Source organism: Mastigoproctus giganteus, chromosome 10, assembly GCF_048544385.1.
Source record: "Mastigoproctus giganteus isolate SK-2022 chromosome 10, ASM4854438v1, whole genome shotgun sequence".
Lineage (NCBI taxonomy): Eukaryota > Metazoa > Arthropoda > Arachnida > Uropygi > Thelyphonidae > Mastigoproctus > Mastigoproctus giganteus.
The window spans coordinates 112,706,410-112,719,324 of NC_143584.1; the positions used below are offsets into that span (position 1 = coordinate 112,706,410).

The 12,915-nt window shown below is 36.1% G+C and overlaps 1 protein-coding gene across 7 annotated transcripts in view; it reads right to left on the bottom strand.

Annotated features, from left to right (window-relative positions):
* Nucleotides 1–12,915, bottom strand: part of LOC150079226 (lisH domain-containing protein ARMC9-like) — a 446,058-nt gene that overhangs the window by 143,480 nt on the left and 289,663 nt on the right. For all 7 annotated transcript variants that reach the window (XM_090383948.1, XM_090383946.1, XM_090383947.1 and 4 more), the window contains exon 17: nt 10,825–10,899. In XM_090383948.1, coding sequence (XP_090240074.1) covers nt 10,825–10,899 — 75 coding nt within the window. The remainder of the gene's footprint in view (nt 1–10,824; nt 10,900–12,915) is intronic.

Below are 12,915 nucleotides of genomic sequence, written 5' to 3' on the forward strand. Positions count from 1 at the left end.
AGAAGAAAATCTGGAAGACAACAGCGGAGATGGATAGATGAAATTCATGAATTTGTGGGTAGTAAATGGATGGCCATTGCACAAAACAGAAGGAACTGGAAAGTTGCTGGAGAGGCCTTCATCCTGCAGTGGATTGAAAATGGCTGATGATGATGATGAAGAACCAGTACAAAAAGGGAGAGGGAGTTATGTTCCAAAAGCTGACAAAAATACACCATTTTTTTTATAACTATCGGAAACTTAATTTTTATAATAGTAATAACTAAATATTTTAACTTTAATTTTATAATAGTAGTAACTTAAATAGTAATAACTGAACAAATGTCTTACCTTACAAACTGTGATACTTACATGTCAGATAATGTACGTTCATTTAATTTTCTTCCTCTTCATTGCTGCTAAGCACAATCAAAATAGAACGATTTGTCTGTTGCAGAATGTCACCTTCTGAACTCTGCAGCATCTAGATTTTGTGTATCTTTTGCTCTCTTTAAAAAATCAATAATCTGGGTTTGTTTACTTTTGCTTGATAGATCTTTGTAAATTTCTTGGTATGGAGCTAAACATTTTTGAAGTTCCCTTTTGAACTTTGTGTTCCTTTCAGTCGAAGGATCTGCATTCAAAAAATAAGATTCTAATTGCTCGGCTAAGTTTATGCCTTCCCGTATGTTTTTTAGTTAAAACGAAGATTGATGCAATAAAGCATCATATGTTTAAGAGTGTAAATATTCTATATAATATTGGTGTAAATAAACCATAGGAAACTCTTAAACGGGGGAAAAAAAAAAAAAAAAAGGTGAAACGGTGCCGTCTGGGTGGTGGTACCTACCAAGAATAAATAACAATAGTCTTCTTTTTTGGTGAAGCATTACTTATTCGAGGTAGTGCAATACATGGAAACTCATTGTGAAGGAGGAGCACAATATGAGATACAGATAAAATGATGCCCCTTCAAACTACAAACGTAGTTTTTTTCGTTTAAGAGTTTTCTATGGTGTATCTACACCAATATTATATAGAATGTTTTTTAGTGTAAAATTTGGATCTTCAGAATTTTTGTCTGTGCTATCATCGTCTGATTTGATTTGATTTGGTTTACCTCCGATGCCATTTCCACCAAATCTGCTTAACCAGCCTCTGTTTCTACCAGTAATTCTTGAACGTCTTCAGTAGTCATATAATCAAAACCTTCCCCTCCTACCAACTTAGCAAGTTCTACTATCGCACCGGTTCAACCATATTTCCTGAATGAACTGACTCTGTCCATACAATTTCCCAACGTGCATTTAATATTTATGGTTTTACTTCTTTGAGTGATGATTTTGAATATTCTGATTTTGATACAGTCCAAATTGAAAAATGTTTCCATGCCTCCATCACTTCAACAGATTTGGAATCAATTTTTTTTTAAAATCCATTGTAACAATTTTCTGATGTAATAAGTTTTAAAGGTAGATATTAGGTGGTAGGTACATTACTTCAATGTTTATAAGTTTAGATGACTTAAACCTTTTGGATGGCCTGGCAAGTTATCCAATAGTAATAAAACTTTAAAATCTGGATTTTTCTGCTTTAATAAATAAAAAAGATCATAGCACACATGTTGCAACAAACATGATATGTGCAAGTGGGATACGGAGTAATGAGTCTCTGAAAATTTATTTATGTATTTTTATATGATTGAATATTTCATGGAAGAGGAAACACATTTTACTATAATATTGTTGTTGTTGTTGTTATTTGGTTTTTAGGAGCATTAGCAACTAAGGCCATATTGCTCCGGGAATATGCGGTGGTCGTTTCCTGACCTTTCCGCATCCTCCGTATTTTGGTGGTTACGGGCTCGAACCCCGGTCTAATCAAGAAGCGTGTGCTACGCACTGCTGCTCCTTCCCACCTGGCTACGGAGGCGCCTTTACTATAATAACGTGAAAATCTACAGAATTCCAGCTATCGGAACTATTGCAAATGTAATAAGATCGAGTTTACTGCCTGATTATAACTGACTGTACTAACAGAAAAGCCCAATAAACCAGAAAAAGAAAATTGTTTTTATTGTTTTATGGTAGTGACCTCCAGAAATGTGCTTTAGAAAAATATCACCAAGGCGATAACGACTAGCGAGTCAACAGCAGGATTTCACAAAAAGGAATGGAAACGTGGAAAATTACATCTAACATAATAGCAGGGTTTTCCCAGCAATTCTCTAACTGGGTTATACAAGTACCGTGTCATGCGAGGATTGCTGCAATTTTTCAATCATGTTAGAGCGAAACTGTGTTGTAGAAGTGCCGTGTTATACGGGGGTTGCCTGTGTATATATATATATATATTTTTTTTTTTTTATATGTAGTGTTAGCACGTATTCTTGGAGAATATATTAACATAAGATATTTCTTGTGTGATTATTTTATTTAGGCAACAAATGTTGTTTTATAAATTTGGAGTAATTATCAGTGTGAATGTGTAACTCAATAACTCAAGTCAAACTACCAACCCGGTTGTTCCTTAGGTGGTTTCTGATACAGAGCAAAGTTTCTTGAAATGGTGATTTAAGGGCTGGCACTGGTCCACAGCAGAACTCAGACTGGTATTCAGGCATAAATATCATTTCTGTCCATACATTAATCACATCATATCTTGCAAAATACTGTTAGTGTTAAGACTGATAAGTCTTAACAGTAACAGTACTTATCAGAAATTAACCAGTCCTCTAATTTTATTTTTTTTTCTAGTTGTTTATACGTTTAGATAAAAAAACTGATGGGTTTGTGTGTGCCAGGCTCTGTGTGTGTGTGTGTGTGTGTGTGAAGAAATTAGGCACTAATTCAGCGTTCTGATGGACATTTATGAGAGTTTAAGGAGTAGGGGTAGATGCCCTCGAAAAAATTAATTAAAATGGGGCCCATCAAGCTCTCAGCTGCCCAACTCAATTCCATAACTTGCTTTTATGCATCAGACAACACAGCAGCAATCTTCAAATGTGCTAATCCCACAGGAGCTAGCTATTGTCGGCGACTTTATTGTCAGGGAAATGGGAAATATGTTGTGCAAGAAGAATAGGTGGAACAGGACCAGGGTATGTCTGCAAGGGGCAAGAGTAGATGACGTTGTAGAGCAGATATCATCTTTTAAGGAAACAAAATTGTACATGTTGGCACATGATATTAAGAGTAGGAAATCTGAGGACTACCTTAACAAGTACAGGGCAATTTTGGCAAAAAGTTACAAGTTAGGACTGAATTTGAAGTGTCTGAAATTCTGCCCAGACATGATAGGAGTGAGTATACGAGAATGTACAAGGTTCATGGGGGTAGACTTTTTCTCAGCATGGTCTGTGCTTGTGAACAGGAGACTGTTTTTACAGGGATGGGACACATTTAAATGGAAAGTGTGCAAGAATATTTACTGATGCTATCGAGGCAGTGGTAGGTGGGTCAGAAAACTGTTAGCTTGGGGGGGGAAGATACATAGACTAATTGTTTAACTAGGGGCCACAGGCAGAGGTGAAAGTGACTCTTGCATCGTTACTATTGATACATGCAGCAGACTGGAAAGCAAGGTGACTGGGATTCCAGACCCTTCTGTGGATCATCTTGGAAGAGCAAATACATGAGCTGTGTTACAGTAACTAAGAGTAAGAACATGTGCATGTCTACTTGCATGTACAATAATGCTAGGAGCATTGTAAATAAATTTAATGAATTTGAAGTACTAATTAAGTCATCAAATGCAGACATTGTAGGAACAGCAAAGATATGATGTCACTCAGATATAAGTGATGCTGAATTTGAATACAGGCCGTACAATGTATACAGGAAGGACAGGAGAGGTGAAGGGGTTATGCTCATAGTTAAGAAGAATATTAAATCTAAGACAGTGCATCCAGTTGACTTGGGTCACAAGTGGAGTGCAATGTTGAGCTAGTTTATTTGATATAAATGCACTGGGAAAACAAAATTGAGGTGTAGGAATGTGTTATAGGCCTAATGACTGTGATGAGTATACCAAACAGCTATACAGGGAAATAGTGGGCCAGCAAATCAGAATATCTCATAATGGGGGATTTTAACTTTCCAGATGTTGACTAGAATTTGTGGGTTGGTAACTCACACACTAGAAAGACTGTGGATTTCTTGGATGACTGTTTTCTACAGCAGCATGTTAGAGAGGCAACAAGAGGAAGCAATACTCTTGATCTGGTTATCAGCAGTGATTTTTCATGCATTAATGTGGAATGTGTACTTTCCACATTAATGCATGTACACATTTACACATTAATGTGTACTAATGTGGAATTTAATTAAAGACATAACTACTGGCAAAGGTAAAGGCTTTTGCTTTCCTAAAGCTGACAAAGTCTCAGATAATTTTTAATTTGTGTGCAGTGGAACCAAATGATGATGTTACCAACAGCAAATTCTAAATGGGAAGTATTCGGGGAAGTAATCAAAGAAGGGACCAGGCTTTTCACACCAACAAAGAAATACTGTTCTAGGCTTAGATCTAAATGGGTGTCAGATGAAGTTCAGACATGTGGCAGAAAAGAAAAGTGCATGGAATACATAAAAATTATCAGGAGATACAGAAGTCTATGGTAGATATAAATTAATCTGCAACCAAGTCACAGAGGAAGTTAGGCAAACAAGGCAAATTATGAGAAGTCTCCCATAAAGAATGCAAAGAAAAACAGCAAACACCTTGATGCTTATATTAACAGAAAGGGGTTGAATCGCATTGGGTCACTTGACGTCTATGGTTTAACTGTTGATGACCCTGCTCAGGTTGCGGACAAATTGAATAGGTATTTTGCATCTACATTCACACATGAGGAATTATTTAGGGAAGGGGATGGTAGAAGTTTATCAAAGTAATGAGGAGCTTAATGACTTTGTGATAACTGAAATGGATGGACATAAAAAGGCACCTGGGGCAGATGAGATCTATCCAATCATATTAAGGGAGACAGCAAAGGAGGTAAGCAAACCCTTAGCCATAATTATGAGAGCATTCTTGGATTCAGGGTCTTGGATTGAGGTCCCTATGGACTAGAGATGTGTGAATACATTCCCAATTCATAAAGGGGGATCAAAAGGCAATGTGAGTAATTACAGACCTGTTAGCTTAATGTCTGTTCCAGGGAAAATAATGGAATCACAGGTTAAAGAAATATTCATTACCATCTGGACAGGCATGCAATTATACAATCACAGCATAGATTTGTCAAGGGCTGGTCTTGTCTAACCAATCTGATAGATTACTATGATGCAGTGACCAAGGAAATGGATGCAAAAAATAATTTTGATACCATATACTTGGATTTCAGGAAGACTTTTGATACTGTTGCACATAAAAGATTGCTGTGCAAATGAGGGCAAGTTACTGCTATGGATAAAGGGATGGTTAAATGGAAGAAGACAGAGGGTGGTTATCAATGGGCACTGCTCTTTCGGGACTAATGTTATTAGTGGAATTGCCCAGAGTTCAGTGCTGGATCCATTGGTGTTTTCAATATTTATCAATGATATTGATGAAGGTATATTAGGCTTAATGTCAAAGTTTGCAGATGATACAAAGGTTAGAAGGTTGGTTAATGACAGTAATCAGGGTGAGCTACTGTGACAAGATCTAGGAAAATTGGTTAACATTGATCTAGGTTAACATTGACATATACAAGGTAGTGCACATGGGTAGCAGTAACTCCAGAGTAACTTATCAACTGTTTAGTACTACACTCAGGGTAGTAGAGAATGAGAGACCTGGAGGTAATTGTGGTCAGATATGAAATTCTCTGAGCAGTGCAGAGATGCTGCCAGGACAGCATCTCTGCACTGCTCAGGGTATGGATGGGTGAAATGTTTGGTTGGCTGATGCTATATAGGATTGCTTTCTTGCATCATTTGCCATTACTACTACTACTGGACAGTGGAGTGTGCTGACTTAGAGGGATCCACATCTCTCTTTTTTTAGTGGTATCATAATAGGCAAAAATACTACTTTTAACCAAACTGATGAAGGAAGGGAGTGAATACATGTTTCTGAATTGTCTTCAGACTTTTATTTATGAAGATAACCCAGTAAAACTCTTAAGACTACTCCAAGTTGCACTGAGATTGAAACCTGTATTTTTTTTGACATAGCTGACAAAATTCACTCAACTATAGATTTGTTATTCATCCCACCTCTTCCAAACACTAAAAATAACTCTTAACTTTGATATAACTGATTTTAAAGCTTAAATTAAGTACAAAAAAAAGTCACACGAATTACAGCAAAACTGAGGATTAATCATATATTATGTAACTTACATTAAGAATAAGCCTAACAAAATCCAACCAACCCCACATCTGAGCCACATGGACATGGTGGTAACAGAGCACTTTTGTACTGGCTAATGGGGCTCTGGAGAAGTTGTGACAGGCCCAGAAAAGCAAGCAGTGGATAAAAAGTGCTACAGAAAACCAGAAGAGTCAAAGCAGGACTGAAAATAATGGAAAATGATATAGATTGGACACTGAACTGTGAATTGGAACACTGAATATACTGAATATACTTACTTATTACTAAAAATAAGTAATACTTGGTTTGACAAGAAGCTAAGCCATAAGATAATGAGATACGGCTGGGATGGATATATGAAACAGTAATAGATTATTTTATCATCGATAGAATATGGAGTAGGAAGGTGATAGAGCTAAAGGTTATACCCTCAGTAAGTATGGACAGTGACCACAGACTGTTGGTGGTCAAATTTAAGATATGAGTTGAAAATAAAAAATAAAAAGAGTAGAACTGGACAAAAGATAAAGATCTGGAAATTGCAGAATCAAGAGATAAGAGAGGAGTTTGAAAAGAAGATCAAAGAGAAAGTACCAAGTACAATGACAGGTGTCAATGATGAATGGAAAAAATTTAATAAGGTGCTGGTACAAACTGCTGTACAGGTGTGTGGAAGAACTGGAGGAATCAGAAAAGAAAGAGAAACACACTGGTGGAATCACAGAGTTAAAAGGGCAGTGAAACTGAAGAATAATGCTTTCAGGAAATTTATGAAAACAAAATTGGAAGAGGAGAGAAAGGCATATAATTAGAAGAAAAAAGAAGCAAAGAGAATTGTAAAAGAGGAAAAGGACAAAACTTGGAAGGGGTTTACACAAAAATTGGGGGAAGATATTAATGGAAATAGGAAGATGATATATGGGATGCTGAGGAATAAGAAAAGGAACAATGAAGAACCAGATTGCCTAGTTGATGCAGGTGGAAAATAAGTCACAGATGAGAAGGAAATCAGGAAACAGTGGCAATACTATTTTACAAACCTGTTTAATGCTAATACCAAAGGAAAGGAAGATGGTGTAAGAAGAGAAAACTTTGCAGTGGGAAAAGAGAGCCCAAAAGTTGGTCTTGGTGAAGTAAAAGAAGCAATGAAAGAAATAAAGAATGGAAAATCAGCTGGAGTTGATATTACCATTTGAAGTTATTAGAGCTGCTGGCAATATCGGATTAAAATGGCTGTATGATATTATCAGCCTAGTTTGGAAAAAATAAATGAATTCCAGATGACTGGATAAAGGGAATCATCATCATACCAATTTTTAAGAAAGGGTCCAGAAGAGAATGTAACAACTGTAGGGGAATCACTTTATTATGCCATTGTGCTAAAATTTTTGAGCGAGTGTTCAAGACAAGACTAAGGAATAAAATAGAAGAGAGAATGAGGGAAGAACAGTATGGATTTAGAAGAGGAAAGTCAACAATTGACCTGATATTTGCTTTAAGAGAATTGCTAGAAAGACATTGAGAGTTTTCTGAGAGCCTCTTTCTGGCATTTTTAGACCTTGAAAAGGCATATGACAAAACTTTTTTCTGTTTGCATATGTGTGCAAACAGAAAAAAAATGTGGGAAAGTCTGGGGAGAATGGTAATAGACAGGGGGGAGGGGAGGTTGTGATGATTAAAAATGTGTATCCAAAGTGTGAAAGTTGTGTGAGGACAAAATTTGGGGACTCAGATTGGTTTCCATTGTCTAATTTAGTATTTAGTATTAGTATTTAGTATTAGTAACGGCCGTATGGTGCAAGAAAGCCCATGGCTTATGCTGCACCAGCCAAAAAAAAAAAAAAAAAAAAAAAAAATCCGAACAAAACAATGATAAAAACAAAAATTAAATAAATAAATAAATAATAATAATTAATAAATAAATAAAAATAATAAAATGAAATTAAAAATTAAATAAAAAGGAAATTAATCCTATCATCCTATGCGCTTCCCTTACCCGAAAGTACTATCCAGATGACCTTTGAATTTCCCCAAACTGTCGGCCTCTACCACCCACGAAGGCAACTTATTCCAGTAATTTATAACTCGCTGGCTAAAATAAAACTTCCTGCAGTCCAATCTAAACATTTCCCCGCGTAACTTGAATTTATGTCCCCTAGTTCTAGCATCATTTATAATCTTGAAAATTTTGTCCTCATTCATTTTACTGATGCCTCTCAGAGCCTTAAACACCTCAATCAAATCTCCCCTAAGGTGTCTAGTTTCCAAACTCTGCAACCCACATATTCGAAGTCTTTCTTCATACGGACGCCCTTTTGCCGATCTCACCAGGCGAGTTACCCTTCTTTGCACCCTTTCAAGAAGCTCGATGTCTTTCTTTAGGTGCGGTCTCCATACTTGAACACAGTATTCCAAGTGTGGTCTAACATAGGCCTTATATAATGGGATTATCACGTCCCTATCTCTACTTGCAAAAGTTCGATAGATCATCGATAGGACACCATGGGCCTTCCTTGCAACCTGTTTACAATGCTCAGAGAATTTCATGTCTGACCGTATCGTAACACCCAAGTCCCTTTCCTCCAGTACTGGGTTTAGTTGAACTCCACCAAGTGAATAAGTTATTTTGGGATTACTGTTTCCCAGGTGTAATACCTTACACTTTGTTGGATTAAAGCACAGCTGCCATTTTTCTGACCATTCTTGAAGTCTATCTAGGTCTCTCTGAAGAAGCTCAGCTTGACAGTGATCATTAACTACTCTACCAATTTTAACATCATCTGCAAATTTAGACATCACGCCCTCTATCCCTTCATCAATGTCGTTTATGAAAATTAAAAACAACAGTGGTCCTAATACTGATCCTTGGGGAACCCCACTTCTTACATCAACCCAATCTGAGGAATAGCCATTTATCACAACCCTCTGCCTCCTGCCCTGAAGCCATCCTTCTATCCATCTAAGGATTTTTCCAGTGATTCCAACCTGTTCCAGCTTATAAAGCAACCGCTCATGTGGGACTGAGTCAAAAGCTTTGCTGAAATCTAAATAAACAATGTCGAAATTATTCCCTAAATCCAGCTCGTGAGTGACCCTTTTGAAATAGCGAACCAGATTTGTTAAACATGATTTTCCCTTTACAAAACCATGCTGAGTATCCTTGAGAATTTCAATTCGATCCAAATGATCCTGAATTCCACCCTTGATCAATGCCTCCATGATTTTCCCTACTACTGAAGTCAGACTGACAGGTCGATAATTTCCCACTTCAAGGTGGAACACAAAAGGTGGAACAGCTGTGTTTGCAGATGATGTCCTCTGGGCAAACAATGAGGAAGAACTTCAAGTGAAACTAACACACTGGGAAAGTGTGGTTAGTGAGTATGGGCTAAGGATGAGTAGCCAAAAAACCCAAAGAGATGGTGATGGATAGAGGGGGAGAAGTGAGTAAAAAAGGGATAAAATTAGGGAATGAAATATTGAAAGTGGTGGACAATTTTAAGTACCTAGGGAGGGTATTAACAAAGGATGGCAGCCTAGATATGGAAATAACAAGAACAGAAGCAGAGTTTCTTCTGTAATGTTAACAGCCTGTTATGGGCTAGGGAAGTTTCGATGAAGTGTAAAAAGCTGATAAATAGGACATATTTTGTCCCTATTTTGACCTATGCTGTTGAGACATGGAGGATGAATAAAAAGAATACTAGGAGAATCCAAGCAATGGAAACGAAGGTGTTAAGCTATGCTAAACTATGCTAGCTAAAACTAGAAGAGACAAAATTAGAAATATTGATATTAAAATGAATTTGAGAATAGAAGTTTGAGGGAGAAGATGACTGCATCACATTTGTGATGATTTGGCCACATGAAGAGAATGAACTTGAACAGAATACCAAGAGGAATGTTTGAGATGAAAATGGAGAAGAAGAGGCAGAGAGGAAGACCTCAAAAAAGATGGAGAGATCAGATTATGGAAGATATGAAAAAAAAGGGAACTGAGTGGGGAGAATGACAGAAGATAAGATTTGGGAAGATAGAAAAAGATGGATGGCTTTAATTCACCTGACCCAACCCTAGGTTGGAACAGCAAGGAAGATACAGACATTAAGAATAACATAATTAAATAATATAAGTATGTGACAACCTAACTTTATGTGATTAAATCTCATTAACACACAATTTTGCTCAAATTAACACAAGGCTCTTAAATGTCTTCTTTTATTTTTTTTTTTTTAAACTTAATATTTAAGAGTTAATTTATGCCATATGTCTCTCACATAATACTCTTAAGTTTGCAATCACATAAAAAAAAAAAAAAAGGAACAATATAAAAAATTTACTATAAACGCATAATACTGCTTTTGAAAAAAAAAAAAAAAACCTTGCAGTCCGTACACGAGTAGAGAAAGGCCATTAACTGTCCATCTTTACTTTACAGGTACTCCAAATATTTTTAAAATGTCATGAAAAAGATCACAGTTTTCAAAATTTAAAAGAGTAACACAATTAAAAAATATATATGTAACAAAGTAATAAAAGAAATACCATTTTTATTGCATGCTGTTTGATATCAGAGATTGAGAGCACACTATACAAAGCTCCATTCACATATGGTAGAATCTATTTATGAAAATAAAATCTGAAATTAATAAGAAGTTATTTAAAAATTAATTAAATTGGGTATATACTCATAATATAAATTATTATGAGTATATACCCAATATTTTCAGAGTACAAAGGTATAATTAAATGGCAGAGCTAATAGCAATTTGTAATTATAGCAGGATTAAGAAGCAAAAACAATCTCTGAAAATAAGCAAAACACTAATGTAGTAAAATATAGATCTTTTAAGCACTAGGAAAACAAAAATGAGGGTAAGAGTGTGTTATAGGCCTAATGAAAGTGAGGAGTATAATGAACAACTATGTAGAGTGGGCCAGCAAATCTGAATGTCTTATAATGGGTGATTTTAACTTTCCAGATTATGAGTGGACTTTGTGGGTTGGTCACTCACACACTAGCAAGACTTTACTGTATTTATTGGATGACTATTTTTTCTACAGCAGAATGTTGGAGAGGTAACAAGAGGAAGCAGTACTCTTGAATTAGTTATCAGCACTGATTCTTCATGCATTAAAGTCTGCAGGTAAAAGACCCACTGGGCAGCAGTGGTCACAATGTATTCATATTGGAATTACTTAAAGACATAACTACTATCAAAGACATGGGAAAGGGCTTTTGCTTTTGTAAAGGTGACTACAGCAGTATTATACGGATTTTAAATTCTATGCAATGGGAACAACTGATGAAGTTACCAATATAAAATTCTAAATGGGAAGCATTCAGGGATGTTATTGTAGAAGTGCTAGGTTTTTATACCAACTAAGAGATACAGTTCAAGGCACAGTCCTAAATGAATATCAAATGAACTGATGAGACTTTTGGCACTGAAGAAAAATGAAAATGCATGGGATGAATACAAATTATCAGGTGATACAGATTTTGTCTATAGTAGATATAAGCTAGTTTGCAATCAAGTCATGGACACTAAGCAAGCTAAAGCAGATTACAAGAAGTCACTGGTAAAGACAAGTAGAAATGACTTTTTTACTTATGTAAACAGTAGATGGAAGGGGGTTGAATCACATTGGTCCACTAGATATGAATGGATTATCTGTTGATGATCCTGCTCAGTATTTTGCATCTACAGTGATACATGAGGAATTTTTTAGAGATGAGGATGCCTGGAGTGATTTAAATTCTGGTGGGGTACTAAATGATTTTTTGATAACTGATAGAAAAGTGGAAGAAATAATTGAAGCGAAACATAAAAATAGGACCTGTAGTGGATGGGATCTATCCAGTTATATTAAAGGAAGCAGCAAAAGAGGAAGTCAGTGAACATTTAGCCACGATAATGGAAGCATCCCTTGATTCAGAGGAGGTCCGTAATGACTGGAGATGTGGAAATGTATTCCCAATTCACAAAGGGGATCTGAGGGAGACATGAATAATCACAGACTTCTTAGCTTGACTTCTGTTCCAGGGGAAATAATGGAGTCACTGGTTAGTTTAAAGAAGTAATGCAGGATCATCTACACAGGAATCCAGGTGTACATTGCTCTCACTGTTCTAAAGAATTCCAGAACTAGGGGTCTTAAATTAAAATTACAGGGCTTGAGGTTTAGATTACATTTTAAGAAGTTTTCTTTTAGTCAGTGAGTCATTCATAGTTGGCACAAGTTACCCTCACAGGTAGTTGAGGCTGACAGTTTGAATAAATTCCAAGATCAACTGGATAGTTTGGGAAGCATATAATTTGTATTTTTTTTTTCTGCCAGTGTAGCAAAAGCCTTTGGCTTCCTTGCACTATATGGCAAATATTATTACTATTACAAATCAACCTCCATGTGTATTACTTGCATTTGGCATGCACTGCACAAAAATTGTTCCAAAGGCAAAAAAATTATTTTATTTATGTGAATAAAAGCACAGTTGTTCTTTAAGCTCACACATCACTTTTAATAAAGGTAAAAAAAAAAAAAAAAAAAAGACTAAATACCAATCAAAGGAAAATAACTGGCTACTCAACCCCTCCTTACTTAACGTCTTGCCCTCTCCCACATAATTCATGT